Consider the following 24,610-nt stretch of genomic DNA (forward strand, 5'->3'; position numbering starts at 1 on the left):
CACAGGCCGTACTTCTCCTTCGAGAGTCCCGCCGCCTCTACCGCCCTTTTCTCCGCACTCGTGACCGGGATACACTTACCCGCCACCGGCAATTTCAACGACACATCCGCAACCTGCTTATTGCGAAGAAACGCCGTGCCTGGCGCCAGACATGTACACAACACAACACCACGCTCTCCATAAACTCTTCCAATTATTGGTCTGCTTTCCACCGCCTTACTGGGAACCGCCCCACCCCCCAGTACCCTCTCCTCCTTAATGACCGACCCTTTCCTGACAACCTCAGTAAGGCCAACCACTTTGCCTCCCACCTCTCTGATGTTTTTTCCATCCCAGATGATCCCCACTTTGATTATTCCCTCTTCCCTGATGTCATGGACCGTACGAATACCTCTGTTCCTCCCCTTGCTCCTAGCTTCCAGTACTTGGGCCACACCCCACCATCTGCACTTAACACTCCCATCACTACTAAACGCAACACTGCTCCCGGCCACGACTGCGTTACCTACCGCCACCTCAAACACTGCCCTCCCTCCTTCCTTTCCATCCTTGCCACCCTCTACAATGTCATCCTTGCCACTGGCTTCTGTCCTGACCTGTGGAAAACCTCCCGTATCCTGATGTTCTCCAAACCCAACAAGCCTCCATCTGATGCCTCTTCCTATCGTCCTATCTGTCTCACATCGGTGTTCAGCAAGCTCTTGGAATCCATCCTTTCCCAGCGCATCCATCTCCACCTCCACCAAAACCACCTCCTCCCAAACACCCAATGTGGCTTTCGACCTTCCTTCTCTGCTGATGACCAACTCCTCCGCCTCACTCATCTCCTCTCCCTCCAACTTAACTCCCGTCGCTCCTCCATTTTTGTCTCCCTTGACCTCGAAAAGGCCTACAACCGTGTCTGGCATCCCGGTCTCCTGTTTAAACTCCAAACCTACGCCCTTCCTATCAACTACATCCGTCTGGTGGCCTCTTTCCTCTCCCACCGCCCCTCCTATGTTACCATCCATAATGCCAATTCCCACACCTTCTACCCCTCTGCAGGTGTGCCCCAGGGCTCTGTCCTCTCCCCTCTCCTCTACCTCCTGTACACGGCAGATATGCCCCAACCCCCCCATCCGGTACACCTCTTGCAATATGCTGATGACACCGCATTCCTCGCCCTCACTCCTACCCTCCAACGGTCCCAACGCCAGAATCACCTTGACCTTTTTGCTGCATGGTGTAACCAGTGGCTCCTGAAACTCAATCCTTCCAAGACCCAGGCAATCATTGTAGGTCGTACCACTCGCTCCTTCCGGCTCCTGGATTTCTCCCTTACTGTCTGCGCACGTCCTGTCCGCCTCACCCCCACCCTCACCTACCTTGTCCTCACCATTGACCGTCACCTCACCTGGATCCCTCATCTCCGCTCCATCCAATCCAAAGCCCACAACCGCCTCCAACTCCTCAAACTCCTCTCTGGCCGGACGTGGGGGTTGCACCTCTCTACCATCCTCTGCACCTACAAATCCTTAATCCGTCCCATCCTCTGTTATGCTAGTCCTGCCTGGGTATCTGCCGCCCCCCCCCCCAAATTCTATAAGTCCCTCCAGATCCTTGAGCGTCATGCACTCCGCCTCGCCTTCCGTATACGCCTCCCGTCCCCCACACGGATCCTCTATGATCTCATTCCTTTCCCCCATTCCTCAAACATATCCGCATCCTCTACACCTCTCGCTGTCTTGAACCCCCTCACCCCCTGGTTGCTCCTCTCCTCTCCCATCCCCGCCCCCTGCCACGTCTTCACCGTTGTGTCCTCCCTACCCTCCATCTCTACACCCTACATGTCCTTTCCCAAGGTGGCTTCCAGCAACTCCCCCTCCCGGATGATGCCCTCTCTCCCTCTATTTATCCCTCCTATCAACTCTGATCCTCACTCCCCCTCCTTTCCTCTGTCCTTTCCCTGGGCTCCCTCTTCCTGTTTTCTCCCCACTACGCCTCTCCCTACCTCCCTTCTCCACCCCCCCCCGAGTCCTTTTGTATTCTTCTCCTCTGCCTACCCCCCTCCCCGTCGCGTCTGCCCAGCGCCCCCCGCCCCTCTTATGGGTCCTTATCCTCCATCAGCTTCTTTCCCAGCTCCCCCCCCCCCCTTTGTTTCTACTCTCCTTTCCCCCCTTTTTTATTTTCCCATCATCTGTCCAGTTTCCCCCCACCTGCTCTCGGCTGTGGTATGTCACATTTGCCAACTTTTTAGTGCAGTGTACCAGTGACTGTTCAGTGTTGTTCGTCTTTCTCATGTTGCGAACAGAAACCATGCTGTCGCTAGGTGTGAATTTTATGTCTTTTGCGAACAGAAACCAGACTGTCGCCGTGTTGTTTTAATTGTCTGTCTATTGTTTTACCTGTCTGCTTCGTATGTATTTTATTAGCATCATCATCCCTCTGTTCTTTGTTTTAAGTTCCACGATTTTCTTTTCGCCATGTTACTCTTTAAGTCTCCGATTTTCTCGCCTGTTTTTATTATTTCTTCTCTTCATCTTTCTAACAAAGTCTGTGGGCTGAAGAGTGGCGTACTGAGCTGCTGCCAGCCCGCCCCCTTCGGGGGGAATTGAAATTCAATAAAGAAAAAAAAAACGGAGGGCTCAGTCAGTCACTCAGTGAGTCACTGAGTCGAGTGTCTTGCAGCCACAGACAGAGTCTCAGTCTCAGTCAGCACTTAGCGACCAGTGTAGACGGCCTAGCGGGACTTGTACTTCACTAGCTGTGAGGCAAACGTGGACTATTACGGAAGAGCTTGTAACACAACACCAGGACTATCTTAAGTAGCTCTGTTTATGTTAATAAAGAACCCTGCTAATACATGTGTGCAGTTGTGTTGTAGAAAAAGGATACCAGCAACCAAGCAACATCCTCTCCTATCTTTCCATGGTACAATGAGACAACACAAAACATCCTATGCAACATCTTCAGCTGGGTGACAATTTTGTGATTGTTTGACTATACACAGAGACATAATGCAATACACTTCATTTACACACGAGGTTGCATTTACATGTAATGATATCATGAACCCTGCAATTGTCACGCATGGATGATGGAGAACCCAAATGACATTAGGGAAACAAGATTTCAAGTTATGTTTTCAATGAACATTTTATGTGTACGATTGATGACCTGGTGGTAGGGCCTGTGTTCCTGCCAAATCGCCTGACAGCTGCATCATATACACATTTCCTGACAGAAGATGTACCTGCACTTTTTGGAAGATGTGACATAAAGCAATGACAGTAAATGTACCTGCAACATGATGAATCACCAGTTCACAGTACTGGACAAGTATCCCAGTATCTGAATAACATAATTTGTCAACAGTTTATTGGCCACAGCAGACACCTTAACTGGCTTGCCAGATCAACTGATTTAAACACATTAGGCTTCATAGGGCTGGTTACAGGGGGATGTGCATGCTATGAAGATGGGTACACATGAAGAACTTTTTTATTGCATTACTGATGCTATTGCCCACATTAAAGCCTGCCAAGATGATGTTCAATGTGCAACACAACACACCTCCAACGTGTTGACAAGTGCATTAAGATATGTGGAGCATTTTTTAACACCTCTTGCTGGATGGATCAGTCATTTGCCCCATAGTTGTTCTGCGCACCACAGCGCCTACACAAAATTTTGGTAAGTAATATTCACCCTTGTGTTAAATTTCATTCTGCATATTATTATTATTATTATTATCATTATTGTGTGACTTAACAGTGCTTGATGTTATAATCTTTGTTTAGGAACATGTGTATCAGGGTACTTTTTGGGTTTGTAAGATGACTATGTAACGCTAAATCTGTCCCAAGTCCGAAGTATAATGCAAATACAGTTAGAACACTTGGAAAAAGAGAAGTTGCATACACTACACTCCCTGTCCCAGTGGTATCACATATTTATTTTTCTACTGCTACAGGAGAATCGAGTTACAGCTGTAGCATTACATATGAGTTTTCATATTCGAAATCTTTGATATGGAATTATTTAAATCTGTTGTGCACACCGTCTGCTTAGTCATAATCATGGAGCATATGTCACATATTTGATGGTATTGCTGTTTACAGTTACATTATTATTATACCCCCTGATAATATCCAAATCCTTAAGTTGCTAATCCATGAAGCAGTTGCAATAGTTGACTAATTATGCTTTAAATATATTTCTTATGTTTCTCTCACCTCCATACCAATTTCTCCTAATATGTCACAGTATTGCTCCCTCTGTATGGGAAATGGTACCATATCTAGTCTCCTAGCTATCATATTAAACGCGGATCTAAGTGTTGCTGATGTTATGGAGGAAATAAAAAAGAATGAATTTAAACTATATAACTTTATTTTTTATCTACACTGTATAAAAATATATAAAACAATAGTAGCAAATGATGATACTTCTGGCAATGGAGAGACCGACAAATGGGTGGACAGCTCTCAGCAACCTACAATATTACAGATAACAACTGAATAAACACATCACTTTGGAGGAAAAAATTATCATTGATATTAATAAAACCAAATAACAGGAGACGACAAGAAATAAAAAGTGTGGGTGGAACACAACTGGAGTGCAGGAAAAAACGATATTGTGAGACTTCAGCGTACTAGCAGTGAGTCGGTCGGTTAGTGTGGAGCAGCCAGGAAATCTCCACACGGCGCAGTGGGCTGGGGCCGTTTGCAGCCTCTACGTCATGTCGGAGTGTGTGGGAGCTGTTCCTATTGCTACGGGGTTCGCGGCTCATCGACCCAGGACATCAAAGTTGAGTGGTGATTTAATTACCGAAGCCAGAATGTTCACATTGTGCCATTGGTTTTTATGGTTGGGCCGGCCGGTGTGGCCGAGCGGTTCTAGGCGCTACAGTCTGGAACCGAGCGACCGCTACGGTCGCAGGTTCGACTCCTGCCCCGGTCATGGATGTGTGTGATGTCCTTAGTTAGTTAGGGTGAATTAGTTCTAAGTTCTAGGTGACTGATGACCTCAGAAGTTAAGTCGCATAGTGGTCAGAGCCATTTGAACCATTTTTTTTTATGGTTGGCTGTTGGGGGTATTCCCGTGAGCAACAGCGAGTGATCGAGTTGGCGAAAGTTTGGCCTCCATCCAGAGGAGTTTAACTGTATTTTGGTTATTTGAAGTCCAAGTGTACCAGCGGAATTTTCAGCCTTGTGGCCGTCAGCGTTCCAGTTGCCTGCCCTGGCCGCTGACGTAAAATTTAGGCAGTGTTCTTTCCTCACTGTGTTGTCTCTGTCCAACACATATGTGTAGTTTTGACAGCTTATGCACACTTGTTTGTGGGCTGTTACGCCTTTTACGTCTTGGCTTTAGAGTTACTTGTGCGCTGGTCGGGTGGAAAGCAAGTCATTCTGTCGGTGGGTCCATTGACTGTCGGTTGAGTTGCCAGCGGATTGGATATATTGGGCCGACAGCCTGTCTCCCCTAAATGAATGTTAATACAGTATTTCAAGTGCAGATCGACCCCCGGAAAGTTCTGAGCGCCGCTGGCTATACTGTCTTTTCTTATTGGTGTTTGATTGTGTATTTTAATGGCTTATAGCCGATGGTTTGAATTTGTATGCTTTTAATTGGGTTTTTAATAATGTGCCTTCAGCCACTTTAAAATTGAAAGTTCCTTACTTGTCAAGTATTGCATTGTTTGGGCCTTCAGCCTGTGCACAATATTTTTTTAAAGATAAAGCTTTGGGCCTTCTGCCTACTAAAAGTTATTTTAGTTGTTTTAAGTAATCTGCCTTCAGCCGTTTTAAAATTAAAGTTCTTGTCTTTCAAGTATCAGACTGTGTGGGGCCTCCAGCCTAATTGAAGATAAGACCTTCTGCCTTGTGTTTTTTTTAATTAATTTTACCTGCAGTCTTAAATCACGGGCCTTCAGCTGTCTTTAAATTAAACTTGTTTGCTTTTCAAGTGTTAGATTTGTTGGGCCTTCAGCCAAGTTATATGACTTACTTACGTGAGGCCTTCTGCCTTCTAAATATTCTGTTTTGAGTCTGAATGTTAAGTTATCGGCTTTCGGCCGTTTTTAAATTTAAGTGGTTGTGCCCTTAAGGCATAAGATAGTGTGGTCTATTCAGCTGATAGCTAAGTTCAAAAATTTTTGCCGTATTGTTTGGACAACTAAATAAAGTTATGTTTGAGTGTAACTGACAGCCCCCTTTTGGCCCCTTTCCACAATTCCAACTACCTGTTCTGTCCTGCGGAGTTAAGCAGGGTGTCTCACATACAAACTAACTATGAGCAGTTATAATAAAAATATTTGAAGAAATTAAAAACTGTGAGAGTCATCCAGGAGATGATGCCTCTGGCGAGTGTGAGACACAGTGCATCCAATCATTGACAAGGAGTGATAATAGTTAGTACTATGACGTCAGTACGAACTCTTATATTCGTGGTCTAAGAACACTATTGTCGAGTAGATCGATTTTGATGTTCTTAATCTTTACTGCCATCAGGAATGCGAATCATTTTATAAAACTGCAATTTAATCAACATATATCGCACAGCGTACTCCTGAATCATGTCATGGTTATGAAATATCGTATTTTACATACCTTAATGAAGATAAAAATGACAATTCATACATGTCTCTCAAAAAAATAAGTGCAATAAACTTATCTAACTGTTTTCTTTCCCCAGATGCGGCCATATACCGGTTATAGAAACCAATTGGAAAGAAAGAAATCATTAAAACTGTCAATATTGCATACGATTAAATGGGTATACAAATTCTCTATTAGTTCAAAAATATGTATAGAATTAAATGTAAAGTATTGTATATGATTAAATGGGTTATAAAGTTCTATTAGTCTTTTAGTTTAAAAAAAAGTCGTTATTTCTTAAATATAGAAAAATGTATCTGTGTATATAAGTCATAAGACTGTTGGTAAACCATTACTTCCTTTTTTTGCTATATCATTGTTATTTTACAAAAACGACCTAATCCCTACACTTTCTTACATATGGCCCAGAATATGAAGATACAGAAGTAGGATCGTACTTCTACACCTAAGTCTAGATCATACATTTCTTCATGTACTAGCACTGATGTTCATCATGAATCACAGAAATGAGCAATGGTTTCTTCTGATGGGTGATGAGTTTTACAACCCATCTCCATGTTCTCTAATGTCATCGATGGATACATGGTTGCTGTGCTGCAGCTGTTTTTAAAAGTGTGTGCCTGTAGATGAGTCCCCTGTCTCCTGTTAAATAGTTGAGTTCACCTATTTATTCATGGGAACTCTCCTACAGTGACTGTATGAGCCCCTAGAATCACTGAGGGGTGAGAGTGTTTCTGTCGAATAAAGCAGAATCTACATTGACATACTGCATAGACGATTCCGCTCATTTAGAGATATTGTCACTTTGACATCACTGCATCGATGCTTTTCTAATACCACCACTCATGATTCGAATCACTTCCATGCTGTCATGTTTTCCAGCACTCTTCTTTAAGCTGTAACAGATACGAATAGCATTACATGCACACCAGACAAGTTGATGAATTTGCCACAACTATAAAGAAAAAATAATTATTGGTTAAATCTATATTTGTTGTGGGTACATTCATCTACACTGGCAGTGACACATCAACAGGATCACCCTTTGAGGGTTCCCATACAAGTAGGTGAACCCATTAACTGATAGCTGTTAATATTTTTAGCAGCAGTGTATGCAACTATTAAAAGAATAATTAGCATGATGTCTACAGTCAGTGGTGCTAAAGGCACAGCGATAATGATATTATCATAATAATAAATCATTGTAAACTCATGTGTGGCATTAACCCATATATACTGGAACTAATTATCCCTAAATACGACATGGTGATTCAGCTGGAGGATTACAGTTTCAAATAAGAGGATTACATTACTACTTATCACATGTTTGTGTTTAGAAATTTGTAGAAAACTAGCGGAAAGATCCCAAAGTTCCTATAGTTTGAATACAGAACTCATATCTTTGCTGTGTGATATCTCACACAGATTTAACTAGATTCTATGATTGTTTAGGGGCAATGTGCTTCATTATATGAATGAACTTTGATTTAAGCATTGTAATGCAAATGCGCAATGCCAAACCGATGGCCCTCCTACTGTTAAACTGCTATGTGAGTGATGCAAAAAAGATTGTTTTTTAAAATAATAATATATGTAATCGCCACTGTGACTATGCATTTTTTTATTCATATTTTGAATGCTGACTACAGTCTCTAGGACAAGATGAAACCTGCCAGTCAGCAGAGTTAAGCTGGCCTGTGGCACCCACTGAGTGCTGAGATGTGGTTACCTCTACCAACTCAGGTGTCTCTTGATAGCTGCAGCCTCACATGTCAATGGCTGCACACGCATGATGGTGTATAGCAAAAGTGGTGATGGTGAGATGAGGTGAGGGAATAGCTCATGCAGATCAGCATTGCCTCCTGATACGTATATGTACATTTCAACCATAAGAAAAAAATGAGGATTGGGGTAGAACAATAAGAAAAAATTTTTGTATTTGTTTTTATTTACATATACATGCATTCTCTAAACTCACTGTGGTGAGCAATATTTCTGAACAGTTGTTTTCTATATGCTTTAAATTCAGTCTCTAAGGCATTCAGTCCAATGTGTGCCACAAGATACATAGGAATGTCATCCATGAGTTTAATTGACTTGATACTTCAGAGTCCCCATTTATACACTTGCCCTCTGGGGGAATGCATGTATTTATACAGTGCTCTAATTGCTTCATATTTACACTATTTTGCAAATATGCTATAAAATCTAAGTTTGCACCTCCTACGTATGGACAACGGTGCCTTATTCCATCTGTACCAATCAGTAACCCACAGCATGAGCATTCAAATTAATAATAGTTGAATGTTTTATGTAAATGCACATGTCCCCTGAAGGTAATTCAAGCACAGTGTCTCCATACATACCCACTATTGAATCCCTCCTCCCAAACAATTGAATCTCAGTTGATGTATGAGATGGATCATAATCTGTCATCATCTTCTTATCAAAGTACCCCCTAACAATGTGCAGAAAATCCCACTCATACCATGAATACTGCACTTTAGTGCCAATAGATCGATATTTTTCTACTTCCATAACTACTTCAAAGTTACTGTTGGGTGCTAGGCTTGTATCCACATGTTAAGATCCACTAGAAGTGAAATTATATGCTGTGGCGGATGACAGTTCTCTTGTTGGATTTAACTGAGGTTCAGCAAGCGGAGGAAGCTCCAGTGGTTTTACAGAATAGTCACATGAGAGCAGGTCTGATAAATATGGGACAGCATCTGTGCGTTACTGCTGCATTTTGCCTGAGATTTGTTACATTGCTAAAAAAATATGTTAATAACAACAATAATATTAATAATTGATGAATAAAATACATACTTTTAGTCTTCTCCTGGTTTTTACCTGATCCCTGCTGATGATGTTCCCTTTACTACAGAGCACAGTCTTTGAATTACGTCTATCAGGCAAGAGCAAAGAGATGAAGGGCAGGGGAGTGGGAAAGGAGGGGATTACCTTGAATCTGACATGCACAACTGCATCAGATGTAATATGACACCGGCAGAAAAATGTTGACAGATGCTAAGTCAGCATTTTGGCTCAGATATCGCCCTGGTGCCATACTGGCGAAATCTTAATAAACTTAATGCCCAGCACCAAGTGTTGTTTAAATCTAAGCTTCTCAAGTGGTGTACTTTATTTGGATTTGCTCCATAATTACACTGGCTTAACAGCTTTGCACCGTGATACTGGACTCATTGTTTCCAATCATGATTATAATTTAAAAAATGCTCAGCTTCAACTGATCTGCTTGGTTGGCATCCAGAGTGTTTCACTGCCGTCAACATAGTCTTTTGTGGTGGTGGTGGTAAGTTCCTATGGTACCAAACAGCTGAGGTCATCAGTAGCTAGGCTTACACACTACTTAATCTAACTTAAACTAAGTTACACTAAGGACAACACACACACCCATGCCTGAGGGAGGACTCTAACTTCCAATGGGGGAAGCTGTGCGAACCGTTGCAAGGCACCCCAGACCACGCAGCTTAAAAAGTCTTCTTTGTACTATTAAACACAATCTAAGTCTCCAGAACCGGTTGTGTATGGCATGTTTTACAGGGGGCAACTATTAAAAGAGAACAGACAAGGTGCAAGGTATGTCAGTGACATACCTGATTAAAACAGCTGAGTAAATCAGCAATCTCCGAGTACTGCCTTGTATACAAGATGGTCCATTGATAGTGACCCGGCCAAATACCTCACGAAATAAACATCAAACGAAAAAACTACAAAGAACGAAACTCGCCTAGCTTGAAGGGGGAAACCAGATGGCGCTATGGTTGGCCCGCTAGATGGCGCCGCCATAGGTCAAACGGATATCAACTACGTTTCTTTTAAATAGGAACCCCCATTTTTTAATTGTATATTCGTGGAGTAAATAAAGAAATATGAATGTTTTGGTTGGACTACTTTTTTCGCTTTGTGGTAGATGGCACTGTAGCAGTCACAAACGTATAAGTACGTGGTACCACGTAACATTCCGCCAGGGCGGACGGAATTTGTTTCGTGACACATTAACCGTGTTAAAGTGGCCCGTTTATCAATTGCGGAAAAGGTCGATATCGTGTTGACGTATGGCTATTATGAGCCGACCGGTGTGACCAAGCGGTTCTAGGTGCTTCAGTCTGGAAACAAGCGACCGCTACGGTCGTAGATTTGAATCCTGCCTCGGGCATGGATGTGTGTGATGTCGTTAGTTTAGTTAGGTTTAAGTAGTTCTAAGTTCTAGGGGACTGATGACCTCAGATGTTAAGTCCCATAGTGCTCAGAGTCATTTGAACCATTATGGCTATTGTGATCAAAATGCCTAAAGGGCGTGTGCTATGTATACTGCTCGGTATCCTAGACGATACCATCTAAGTATCCGGACCGTTCACCGGATAGTTACTTTATTTAAGGAAACAGGAAGTGTTCAGCTACATGTGAAACGTCAACCACGACCTGCAACAAATGATGATGCCCAAGTAGGTGTTTTACCTGCTGCCGCAGCTAATACGCACATCAGTTGCAGACAATCGGGAATCTAAAAATCGTCGGTGTTTAGAATGTCACATCAACATCGATTGCACCCGTACTATATTTCTATGCACGAGGAATTGCATGGCGACGACTTTGAACGTCTTGTACAGTTCTGCCACTGGGCACAAGAGAAATTACGGGACGGTCAAAGATTTTTTGCACGCGTTCTACACTCCTGGAAATTGAAATAAGAACACCGTGAATTCATTGTCCTAGGAAGGGGAAACTTTATTGACACATTCCTGGGGTCAGATACATCACATGATCACACTGACAGAACCACAGGCACATAGACACAGGCAACAGAGCATGCACAATGTCGGCACTAGTACAGTGTATATCCACCTTTCGCAGCAATGCAGGCTGCTATTCTCCCATGGAGACGATCGTAGAGATGCTGGATGTAGTCCTGTGGAACGGCTTGCCATGCCATTTCCACCTGGCGCCTCAGTTGGACCAGCGTTCGTGCTGGACGTGCAGACCGCGTGAGACGACGCTTCATCCAGTCCCAAACATGCTCAATGGGGGACAGATCCGGAGATCTTGCTGGCCAGGGTAGTTGACTTACACCTTCTAGAGCACGTTGGGTGGCACGGGATACATGCGGACGTGCATTGTCCTGTTGGAACAGCAAGTTCCCTTGCCGGTCTAGGAATGGTAGAACGATGGGTTCGATGACGGTTTGGATGTACCGTGCACTATTCAGTGTCCCCTCGACGATCACCAGTGGTGTACGGCCAGTGTAGGAGATCGCTCCCCACACCATGATGCCGGGTGTTGGCCGTGTGTGCCTCGGTCGTATGCAGTCCTGATTGTGGCGCTCACCTGCACGGCGCCAAACACGCATACGACCATCATTGGCACCAAGGCAGAAGCGACTCTCATCGCCGAAGACGACACGTCTCCATTCGTCCCTCCATTCACGCCTGTCGCGACACCACTGGAGGCGGGCTGCACGATGTTGGAGCGTGAGCGGAAGACGGCCTAACGGTGTGCGGGACCGTAGCCCAGCTTCATGGAGACGGTTGCGAATGGTCCTCGCCGATACCCCAGGAGCAACAGTGTCCCTAATTTGCTGGGAAGTGGCGGTGCGGTCCCCTACGGCACTGCGTAGGATCCTACGGTCTTGGCGTGCATCCGTGCGTCGCTGCGGTCCGGTCCCAGGTCGACGGGCACGTGCACCTTCCGCCGACCACTGGCGACAACATCGATGTACTGTGGAGACCTCACGCCCCACGTGTTGAGCAATTCGGCGGTACGTCCACCCGGCCTCCCGCATGCCCACTATACGCCCTCGCTCAAAGTCCGTCAACTGCACATACGGTTCACGTCCACGCTGTCGCGGCATGCTACCAGTGTTAAAGACTGCGATGGAGCTCCGTATGCCACGGCAAACTGGCTGACACTGACGGCGGCGGTGCACAAATGCTGCGCAGCTAGCGCCATTCGACGGCCAACACCGCGGTTCCTGGTGTGTCCGCTGTGCCGTGCGTGTGATCATTGCTTGTACAGCCCTCTCGCAGTGTCCGGAGCAAGTATGGTGGGTCTGGCACACCGGTGTCAATGTGTTCTTTTTTCCATTTCCAGGAGTGTATTTAGCGACGAAGCGTCATTCATCAACAGCGGTATCATAAACCCGCATAATATGCACTATTTGGCAACGGAAAATCCACGATGGCTGCGACAGGTGGAACATCAGCGACATTGGCGGGTTAATGTATGGTGCCACATTATGGGAGAAAGGACAATTGGTCCCCATTTTATCGATGGCAATCTAAGTGGTGCAATGTATGCTGATTTCCTACGTAATGTTCTGTCGATGTTACTACAAGATGTTTCACTGCATGACAGAATGGCGATGTACTTCCAACATGATGGATGTCCGGCACATAGCTCGCTTGCAGTTGAAGCGGTATTGAATAGCATATTTCAATGACAGGTAGATTGGTCGTCGAAGCACCATACCAAGGCCCACACGTTCACCGGATCTGACGTCCCCGGATTTCTTTCTGTGGAGAAAGTTGAAGCATATTTGCTATCGTGATCCACCGACAACGCCTGACAACATGCGTCAGCGCATTGTCAATGCATGTGCGAACATTACGAAAGGCGAACTGCTCGCAGTTGAGAGGAATGTCGTTACACGTATTGCCAAATGCACTGACGTTGACGGACATCATTTTGAGCATTTACAGGTAATCACGCTGTAACAGCATGCGTTCTCAGAAATGATAAGTTCACAAAGGTACATCTACCACATTGGAACACCGAGCGAGGTGGCGCAGTGGTTAGCACACTGGACTTGCATTCGGGAGGATGACGGTTCAGTCCCGCGTCCGGCCATCCTGATTTAGGTTTTCCGTGATTTCCCTAAATCGCTGCAGGCAAATGCCGGGATGGTTCCTTTGAAAGGGCATGGCCGACTTCCTTCCCCGTCCTTCCCTAATCCGATGAGACCGATGACCTCGCTGTCTGATCTCCTTCCCTAAAAACAAGCCAAGTCACATTGGAACAACCGAAATAAAATGTTCAAACGTACCAACGTTCTGTATTTTACTTTAAAAAACCTACCTATTACCAACTGTTCGTCTAAAATTGTGAGACAAATGTTTGTGACTATTACAGCGCCATCTATCACAAAGCGAAATAAGTGGTCCAACGAAAACATTCATATTTCTTTACGTACTACACGAATATGTAATTAAAAATGGGGGTTCCTATTGAAAAAAACGCAGTTGATATCCGTTTGACCTATGGCAGCGCCATCTAGGGGGCCAACCATAGCGCCATCTGGTTTCCCCCTTCAAGCTAGACAAGTTTCGTTCTTTGTAGCTTTTTCGTTTGACGCTTATTTCATGAGATATTTGGCCCGGTCACGATCAATGGACCACCCTGTATAATCACTAAATGAAGTATTGTGTCACCGTGAAAACGCCAAAATTCTGTGACTGCGTAACTATCGAAATAAAGATGTTGGAATACCTAGTAAACTGTGATGGAGGTTTCATTTCAAACAAGGCATCGGGTTTGCACTTAATTTATTAAGACCTACTAGAGCTGGTAAATATTGAGAGAACTTGCGTTTCACGGAATGTCGGTGTGACCTCTGAAAAAGAAAAGAGTATCAGAAGGTATAGTGGGCATCGGGTGCCGATCTCGATTGTAAACAGTGACGTGATACCACCAAATAGTCCGGTTACAGCTTAGGCAATGAGTATGTATGACAATTTCTTAAGGAGACAAAACGGTCAGTCGTGAAGATATCATACAGATTCATGGAAGAAAGAACTCGGTTGACGACCAAAATGTATACCATTTATCAGTCATACTGAGAACTAATACACACTTTGTAATGGATAGCTAAGTGCAGACGGATGTGGCTAGTTTCTAAATCAAATTAATGCGCTAATCGATGAGGTGGTTCAAATAATTTTTCGAAAGCAACAAATGCTTAAGTATGCACTACTAACCTGAGGATGATCAGATGATGGCGAACGTTGGTCACTAATTCTTGATACAACTGGAAATCAGAGCCATGTTTGTAGACTGTTTCAGCCATCTGAAGTGCTCTATCTCTCCTGTAAAAGTCCTGGGTCTCCATATTCTGTTTATGACCATGGTTATATAGATCGTCTGAATTTTTTTCACGCCCCTTTGCCATAGTCGAAACATTGTAGTTCAGAACTTCAAGCTCGGCGGTGACCATGAGCATGAGTCTAATGAAGAGGACATCTATACAGAGGGTGACGAGGCCAGTGAGCGTGGTGGTGTAGACCTCTAAGACGTAGAGTATCTCGTAGGTGGGCGACGCCTGGACATCCACTGGCAGCCAGACAGGCAGCGGCAGTTTGCGTGGGACTTCCCCGGACTCGCCTGAGGCTGCGAACAGCGCGCGGGACACGAGAGGGGCCCCCAGCCAGCCGACAGAGGCCACCATCGTCGACACCTGCATAACAGAGCGTTCATCACATCTCTATGTTCTTCTTCTAAAATGTCAGTTACTACAATACAAAAAGTTACAATACAGAGAAAAAAAATTAGTACCACTGTTAGTGTGATTTACATGTGCACAACGAAAGAGTAATGCAGCCAGTTTTACTTTATTGCATCTAAAACGTAATTTTTCGAGTCGCAATCAGAAACTGCAGGCTGCAAAATAGCTTAACCAGACAACAAACTGTTCTGTGTTTCTCAGCGACTTGAGAGAGGTAATGTTGTATCAGTGAAATTGCCTGAGCAGTGTGCCACCACGAGACTAAATATATCAAAGGAAATGGAAAGTGTTATCCCATGGAGCACTAGCCGCATACCTATCAGACTTCAGTGAAGATGTTCTATACGTAAGTGATATTAAATGATTAAACTTGCATTCCATTCGCGACTGATATTCGCCATCAAAATCAGCAAGAGATATGATAAACATGATACAAATAGTATTTTGTTTTATTGTGCAATAAAGCAGGCAGCCTCCGAATGTCTGGTCATGAACAGTATGACAATAACAGGACCAGTTCTGGCACGATCTGCATTGTTTCCAGATTTCTAATGATAGCATTAATGATGTCAGCGATAATTTCATGGACTGTTACTGTATACCACCCTCTCCCATTTGCATAGCCCAGTTTCCCTACTTATAAAACGGGAGGAAAAGCAAGAATTAAAACCTTCACATGAAATTCAGAAATAAACCAGTTGTGCAATTAGTTTTCTCTCAGACCTAAGATGTCACTGTGGACGTAGGTCTGTTGTCAGGTAATTCAACAATCCAACAGGGGGCATTGTGAAATTGTTGGAAGTAGGTCACTTGAGCTAAATGTAACTGTAAATGTAGAATCCAATAGGGCCACTCAGTTTTCCCCTGATGTCACTCATGTGTTTGCCTGCAGGTCCAAGACCATTGGTAAACTATCATCATCAACCTCCTCTTCAAAATACGGGCACTTGCTGCTGCCGCTACCAATGTTGCTGTCTACACTCTTCATTATAACAATGATGCTGAGACTGGTACAAAAGTCACAGGCGAATCTGGAAGCAGACGGAAGTTACATTGAATTTACTGGGTCCTTTTACATAGACAAGGTCAGTGACCCAATGGTGCTGTTCGATTTCAGCCAGTATTGTTTGAGCTTCCACTAGGAGTGGATGCATATGGCGGTGGTTCTAGGGGTAGAGTGCTAGGGGCGCACTGTGAAATAAGAGACTATGAGTGACAGTTTTCAAATCTTTATAAGCCAATTAAAATGTACTTTAAAAATTATACAGTGCATATACAAAACAATTCTTCCTCTTCAGCCTAAGGTGCTGCAGTGACTGACATCCATATTTTTCTAGATTCTTATAAATACCAAGTCTCCATAAAGATTTCTCATTACGTTTCACGCTAATAATCGAGCGTGAATGATCGAAATTCGGAAGTGATATCACCATGTCATTAAAAATTTTTCTGTCTTCATCCCAGTTGATGCCACGATAATATCAACTCAATCTTAAGCACTTTTACAAGTTTTCAGGCTCTTGATGTATTTGAAAGGTTTATTTGAAGGAACAGTTGTAGAAAATGTAGTGGTAACTCGCTCCTCGTTCGTGAAGGCAATAAATGCGGCTCCTTTAAGTACGAAACGTTCATGTTCAGCCAGAAAACCTTGGATATCGATTATAGTTCTACCAGTTTTAAGTTTTAAGTAAACTAAACAGTCGAGATCGCAAAAATATTGGTCTACTAACCGATTTCGCCTTATGTACAAGCCATCTTCAGAATTTTCGGACCCCTGTGGCTAGTGCTGGGGGCTCCTCCGATTCCTCGTGATGCCACGATCGTAAACTGAGGAGCCGCCACCACCAGTCATAGGGGACTGAAAATTCTGAAGATGGCTTGTGCATAAAGCGAAGCAGGTTAATAAACAAATGTTATTGCGGTAGCGACTGTTCATTTTAACTAAAATATAGCATCAGGTCGCTTCTCCCCATAGAAATGTTGTCAAAATTTATCACCATCGTGAAATGGTTTAGTTGTTATGCTGCACTTATTAATTTAATACGTGTTAAGTGGGTTGTAGCTGATCGGATCATGTAGAATCAATGCGAATGTTGCTGTGTTTCCTGGTAAGTTTTCATAGACTTCAAATTCAGTTATAACGCCAAAGGAACTGCTCCTCACGGATTCGTTCTGCTTGGAGCAATCTTTAACGACAATTAGAGCTAATTTAAATTCCTTTGGATTGAGCAGGCATCCCTTGTTCTCTTCACTATCGTAGTATGCCAGACAAAACGTAGCACACATATCGAAAAGCAGAATGTATACATAATTAGACTAATCTTGCTGTAAGTCGTCACATGGGTAAATTAAGAAGTTCGGTACACTTTTCCTTCTGCTAATTTATGATCGTCAAATTCACTCAAATCATCTTTGACATTCACTTTCCTATTGGTTTCAAATGCAAGGTTGATAAATCGAGACATTTCTAATTGAACTGATGTTTCAATAATCCATAATTCTCTCATGATCTCAGTTTTAAAGGCAGCTGAGTGCTGGATCCAAGTATCCTTAAAAGTTTCAAGCTTTTTCTTTCGTAGCAAAGACACAAGGAATTTTCCAAATTAATTTCTCAAGCACTGTCCTGTTCTCTTCTTCATTAGGATCTTGCATGAATGCATTACCACCTGCTTCACTCTCAACTAAAATAAATTCCTGTTTAACATTAACTTGAATTCTTCTCATATCCTCAAAGTGACCCATAACAATCTTGAGAGGTACTTAAGTAACAAATCGCTTCTACTTGTCTACGGATGACGTTTTCTCCATCAATACTCCTGCATTTTCTGAGCCGTTTAAGTCCGATGTTGACTCTGAAATGTATATTTTTAAAGTTGAGGTGATACCCACTTCTTAGTGTGGTCAATTTCAGCACCATTCAGTTTGTTTCTTATTTCCTGAAACAGGAAATTTATGGCATTATGTGTAAGATGGCATGCTGCTGTGGGATTCACATCCTTTTTCCTAAATTCGTGAAGTTCTATAGGTATCTTATCATGAATGCCTCTGCTAATATGCTTGTTATCACGCATGTTATGTTACTGTACTATTTGAGGTTTGCTCACTTGGTTATATTACTGAGCACCAGCATCCACCCATGTGTTATGCACTGAGAGAAAACCAAGTCATTTGACAAGGGCCTTTTCCCCCCATCGCCTCATGACACATTCTATGAGGAAGACATCTGTTCCATAAAAACACGGGAGAACTGCCGGATATCAGTAACTCCCTGCCACGATATTTCGGCGCAGAGTCTTCTGGCCATCTTCAGGTGAATGCCACTGTAGTAGTACTGGCGAGTACGCGCTGAGCTCCGCTATTTAAAGCCTTCTGAGGTGACATTGCGCATGCGCTGCTCAGCGTGCGCGTTCATAACGGCTCCGTGCGCTGCGCCTCGCGCCCTCCACTACGAAAGCCTGGCGTATCGGTGTCAGGTCGATTTCCATCTTTATGCAGGTAACTGCGTCGACTACGAAGTTTCTCTGTAACAAGCTTCCAACCAGAGTTCAGCTGATAACCGCTATCTCGATTGATGAGAGTCTCGTTGTCAGACAAGAAGAATGGCTTTTCACCTAGGCAAGTGAACAGAGTGATGAAGACCTACCCACCAAGTCCGCAATCGCCGAACATTGTATTTCCACAGACCATTCCATGAATTACGTCGACACAAAACTTTTGGCCCATACATCAAACTTTTGGAGCTCGATTATCAATGAATCTGTGGAAATAAGGTTGTCTGACAATGAGACTCTCATCAATCGAGATAGCGGTTATCAGCTGAACTTTGCTTGGAATCCTATTACAGAGAAACTTCGTATTCGACGTAGTTATCTGCATAAAGATGGAAATCGACCTGACACCGATACGCCAGGCTTTCGCAGTGGAGGGCGCGAGGCGCAGCGTACGAAGCCGTTATGAACGCGCACGCTGAGCAGCGCATGCGCAATGTCACCTCAGAAGGCTTTAAATAGCGGAGCTCAGCGCGTACTCACCCCCCACCCTGAAATACCTTGGCCTCACCCTTGACCGACACCTCACCTGGACCCCTCATCTCCTGACCATCCAGCAGAAAGCCCATTCCCGCCTCCGCCTTCTGAAACTCCTGTCTGGCCGGACCTGGGGATTGCATCCTTCTACCATCCTCCACACCTACAAATCCCTCATCCGTCCTATCCTCTGTTATGCCAGCGTTGCCTGGATTTCCGCCCCCACCCGCTTTTACACGGCCCTCCAAATCCTTGAACGCCATGCGCTCCGCCTTGCCTTCCGTATCCGCCTTCCTTCCCCCACACGGCTCCTGTATGAACTGATCCCCTTCCCCCACCTCCTCCTGTTCCTCCAACATCTCCGCATCCTGTACATTGTTTGCAGACTTGATCCCCCCCACCCTCTGGTTTCCTCCTTCCTCTCCACCCCCCGCCCGTTGCCGCGCCTCTATCGCTGTATCCCTCCCTCTCTCCACCTCCACACCCTCCATCTCCTTCATCAGGGCAATTTCCAACGCCTCCCCCTCCCGGATGACGAACTTCGCCGTGACATCTACCCTTCCTTCCAACTATAACCTGGCCTTGTTCCCCCCCCCCCCTCCCCAGGGCCCCCTTTCCTCTTTCCTTCTTCTCCCAGAGCGGATTTCCCTCCGTCCCCCTCCCCTGAGACCCTGCACCCCATACCTGCCTCTCTCCTTCCCACCCTACCTGGCCCTCTCCCGTGCGCCCCCTGCTCACCTCCCCCATCTCTTCCACCCCCTCCCTTCTTCAGGTCTCCCTCATCTCCTAGCGCCTGGCAGATCCTCTGTATTGCTCATCATCAGTGTGCCACATCAGTGTTGTGTTTAGTGCTGTGTGCGTCAAGAGATGTGATTTTAATTGTGTCCTGCCTTGAGGTTCGCCGTCAGTGTTACGTTATGTGCTATGCCGTCCGTCGCTACTTTTATGCTCCAGTCATACTGTGCCTTGTGTTCTTTTAACCGTCGCCGTGTGTGGCTTTTTATATGTGCTACTTTTAAACAGTTTTTTGTTATCTCCATTTTACAGTCACCCCGTTTTGTTTTGTTTTGTCTTCCATGCTGTTCCCCCTTTTTTATATCTATGTTCACCTTATTCTCTCCTTTGCTGTTTTTTTTTTAATGTCTTCTATTGTTTTGTACTGTCTTTCGGCTGAAGAGCAGCGCCTATGCTGCTGCCAGCCCGCCCCGATGGGGAATTGAAACACAATAAAGGACAAAAAAAAAAGCGTACTCACCAGTACTACTACAGTGGCATTCACCTGAAAATGGCCAGAAGACTCTGCGCCGAAATATCGTGGCAGGAAGTTACTGATATCCGGCAGTTCTCCCGTGTTGTTATGGAACAATCAGTACGCCGGGAAAGCTTTAAACATCACAGGAAGACATCTGTTTCACTGTTTCTCTGTCATTCTTTTCTGTAAAAACTACCATCGATTTCACTATTGCTCCTATCATTTAATATTTGAGTTACGAGTTTTACTATCTGAACTTTGGAAACTGTAAATGTCTCCATTGATAGTTTGAGAGATACGAATTCTCAAATGCTGTTTTTCACTGTGAAATGCTTACAAAATCACTTACATTGAATTTCTGTTTGCATGGAGCTACCATTTTAAAACTATTGTACATAGTATTTAGAAATTTATTATCGCATGCATCAACTGGCCTAATTTTCACTATCCTGTGGACAGACCAGTTACGCATGTCAATGACTTGTAGGAGGATAGCAGCACATTCATAAGAATCGTGGAAGTTAAAACACATCCATATTCACACTTTCGTTGCGTGTTCATCCTCTGCAATACATGCTTTCATCTCTGAGAATGTCAAGTGGAGGTATATTCCACATCATTCCATTATCACCTTGAAATTACTGCTATAGAACTCGCCACTGTGATCTTTTTGAAGACGGCTGCGATGTGGTTGGTTCTTATCTGCAGCAGTTGTTCAAGTACCTGTGCTGCTGCCTTGCCCAAGTAAGGCCCAGGCAAATTTCCATTACGACATGTTACTATATACTAAGCAGATTTTGGAACACTATACTGTTTTTATGATGTGTGGCGCTATAATGACACTGATGTTCGCACAGACTAATTACACATGTGTTAGAGATGGACAACTAATAACTGTGAAACATGAAGCCTTCTCAGTGGAATGCAGCACCTCTGGTCTCTGTAGACAAATCATTGTCACCATAGTCATCGTTTCGGTAAGATCTCTTATTTTCTTTTTCCAGAAAAAATTATATGTATAATTATACAGAAATGAATTATGGAGAATTTTCACAAGAAACTTGAAGAAATGCTACTGAAACCTACCTTTTACTAAAACAAGTTTGTGGAGAATACTGTTTATCATATATGCGTGTTTTTGAGTGGTTAAAGCGTTTGCAAGATGGCCGAGAAGAAGCTGAAGATGACTCATGTCTGGGACACCCTCCAGCATCAAAGACCTACGATAATACCGAAAAAATAGGTAACATGATTTGGTCTGACCGTCGGTTCAGTATTCGATCTATGATAAACGTAAAAACGACCCAAATTCTGGAAGAACAAGACAACATACTAGATCATACAGCATTGTCTGTTATGAGATTTCTAGTGAAGTGCAGCATCCCAGTGCTAGACCACACAAACTATTTGCCTCATCTAACACCAAGTGATTTTTATCTGTCCTGCAAGGTCAAATCTGAGTTAATAGGAACATCATTTCAGCCCACTGAAGCAGTGGAAGAAAAACTGACACATGCCATCTAGGAGCTCACAGAAGAACAACCCAAACAATGTTTCCATCACTATAAAATTTACATGGAGTGTTGTAGGGACAGGGGAGCGGAGTATATTGAGAGTGACAAGAACTAAATGTGTATGTTATTTAAATAAATTGTTTTACACCAATAGTCACAGTATTTTATAGCCCCATCTCGTGTACATTCCTCTTTGCCTTTTTTACAGTTACATCAACCCTTATAGTTAGCTGGCCAGAATGGCCGAGCGGTTCTAGGGGCTACAGTCTGGAACCGCGCGACTGCTACGGTCGCAGGTTCGAATCCTGCCTCGGGTATGGATGTGTGTGATGTCCGTAGGTTAGTTAGGTTTAAGTAGTTCTAAGTTCTAGGGGACTGATGACCACAGCAGTTAAGTCCCATAGGGCTCAGAGCCATTTTAACCTTATAGTTAACTCACTGATTAGCCTAAAAATAGTCTAAGGATAAGTATTAATTTCTTGATACTTTTTCTGAATGCTTCAAGCCTAGTAGCAAGACTTAATACTATCGTTGGGCAGCTGAATTTTTGTGTCCACATACAGAGAAATGTTATGGTCGCCCCTCAGATTGATTTTGGGTGGATGTTCATGCAAACTACACCTGTGAAAATATGAAAAGCGAAGATCTGTTTAACAGTATCAAAGATCAAAAAGTGCTCATAGCTCTTGAGGTAAGTATTCTAGATTCCCTGCTTGAATAGACGTTTTGATTTAAATGATCATTCCTGTCGTATTCCAGAATGTTGGTCACTCCTCCTGGGACCCACTGTATACATTATTTTCGCAATTTCATGAAAAAAGGGTGTGTGGTGGATGCATTGCAGTTGTATCTGGTGGGGTGAAGGGGGGGGTGGAGGAACTTCTGTTGGAAGCTTTTTAAGTTAGGAGATCTATTATTTGAATTTATATGGAATGGAAACACTACCAAAACTCTATCTGTTCCCTACTACAGTTATGAGTAAGCCAACTATACTGCACTGACCACACATCTTTATTCAATTTTTAGGCTGATGAAGGACTAATAGGGTGGATATTAATGTATGATTATCATGTTCAAGCTTCTATATTCAATGATTGAGTTCTACCAGATTAGAATCGATGTATTCCTTGATTGATACGAAGGTTCATTTATTATCATTTGGTGAACTGTCTTGCACTGGTTTATCCATTATGTGAAATATCTTGAATATATTCCATGAGATTCCTTACAAGTGAATTTGTGTGCATCTGCTATAAATACCCTTGAATTTACCTGAGGACTGAGAGCCTTCTGTCTTACATAAAATGTGTTATGTGCTTACTGATTACTACTAGCTAACTAGCACATGTTAGTGAATTACATGTCTCAGTGATTTTCCATATTGTGGAATAATAGGTCCGCTATATATAGTGGACTGGTAGGGTGTAAAATAGGTCCACAACCCTGGAAAATACCCAGCAGGTTTAGACAAACATCCTTCCTCTTGATTGTGAATAGTAGTCCCTCTATTAGTATTTTCAGGTAGAGAAAAAGTGGGTTAGCTCATCATAGACAACAGGCAGGCACTGAAATGTCAAAGATTCTAGCTTCCTGAAAACCTGTGCGCCCTGGCTGGCATTTTGCTTTGTGTTCACAACAGGCTGGGTAAGGGAGCCAGGAAGAACCTAATATTGGAAGCTATTCTAGGTTAACAGATCTGCTATTTGAATTTTTATGAAACGGTCGTGTTACCATAAATCTAGATGGAACCAACAACAGTTATGAGTAAGCCAACTAATCTACATTGACCACATATTTTTATTCATTTTTTTATGTTGATGAAAGTCTAACAATATGGCTATTAGTGTTGTTTATCATCTTCAAGCTTCCTTATTTACTGAAATTCGGCGAGTGCACCAATGCTAACGCAAACCGCTGCATCCATTGTAACGTTACACAATGGCTGTCACTGTACTATAGTGAGTTCAACTACTACTTAGTATGACTCTCTCTACCTATGCGGACCCGCTTTTCTGCACAGTATGATGGAGCAGTTACTAACCCATAGCTCTCCAGTGTGCTTGCAGCTGCTCTTTGGCGTGGCATGGACTTAAGGCCTGACCAGACAGAATGCAGACTGGTGGTGCTGCTCTGGCTGTGGTGGATTGCCAGAGAGTACAGTGGCAAGGGGTAGCACACAGGTAAAAACAGCAGGGTGCAGTGACTGCTCTTGCTGCATCAGCAGCCGCACTGTGGAAAAGGTTGAAATGTTATCAGTAGCTTGGATGTGTGGTATGATATGACAGAGCTACCTCCCACCACTGCCTCCACACAGCAGTCAAATAGGGTGACAGGTGTGCACAGGTGCTGTGGCCAGCAACAGATGTATACTCTGAGGCAACTCGGTGCTAACTACTGCACACCATCTGCAGCATCGTCGACAGGACTGACTGCGGACCTTTGTTACAGAGCCGAGTGGAGGGTCTGAATCAGAGGCTGAGACGGTTCTGCGACCGTGTGGGCTGCAGATTCCTCGACTTGCGCCATAGGGTGGTGGGGTTTCGGGTTCCGCTGGATAGGTCAGGAGTCCACTACACGCAACAAGCGGCTACACGGGTAGCAGGAGTTGTGTGGCGTGGGCTGGGCGGTTTTTTAGGTTAGATGGCCTCGGGCAAGTACAGAAAGGGCAACAGCCTCAACGGGTGCGGGGCAAAGTC

General features: G+C 44.0%; 1 protein-coding gene across 1 annotated transcript in view; it reads right to left on the reverse strand.

Moving 5' to 3' along the window:
* The window catches only part of LOC126160221 (odorant receptor 43a-like), a 122,413-nt gene that overhangs the window by 48,838 nt on the left and 48,965 nt on the right, over positions 1 to 24,610 (reverse strand). The window contains exon 4 of the mRNA XM_049916896.1: positions 14,600 to 15,075. Within this exon, the coding sequence (XP_049772853.1) occupies positions 14,600 to 15,075 (476 nt within the window). The remainder of the gene's footprint in view (positions 1 to 14,599; positions 15,076 to 24,610) is intronic.

Source organism: Schistocerca cancellata, chromosome 1, assembly GCF_023864275.1.
Source record: "Schistocerca cancellata isolate TAMUIC-IGC-003103 chromosome 1, iqSchCanc2.1, whole genome shotgun sequence".
Lineage (NCBI taxonomy): Eukaryota > Metazoa > Arthropoda > Insecta > Orthoptera > Acrididae > Schistocerca > Schistocerca cancellata.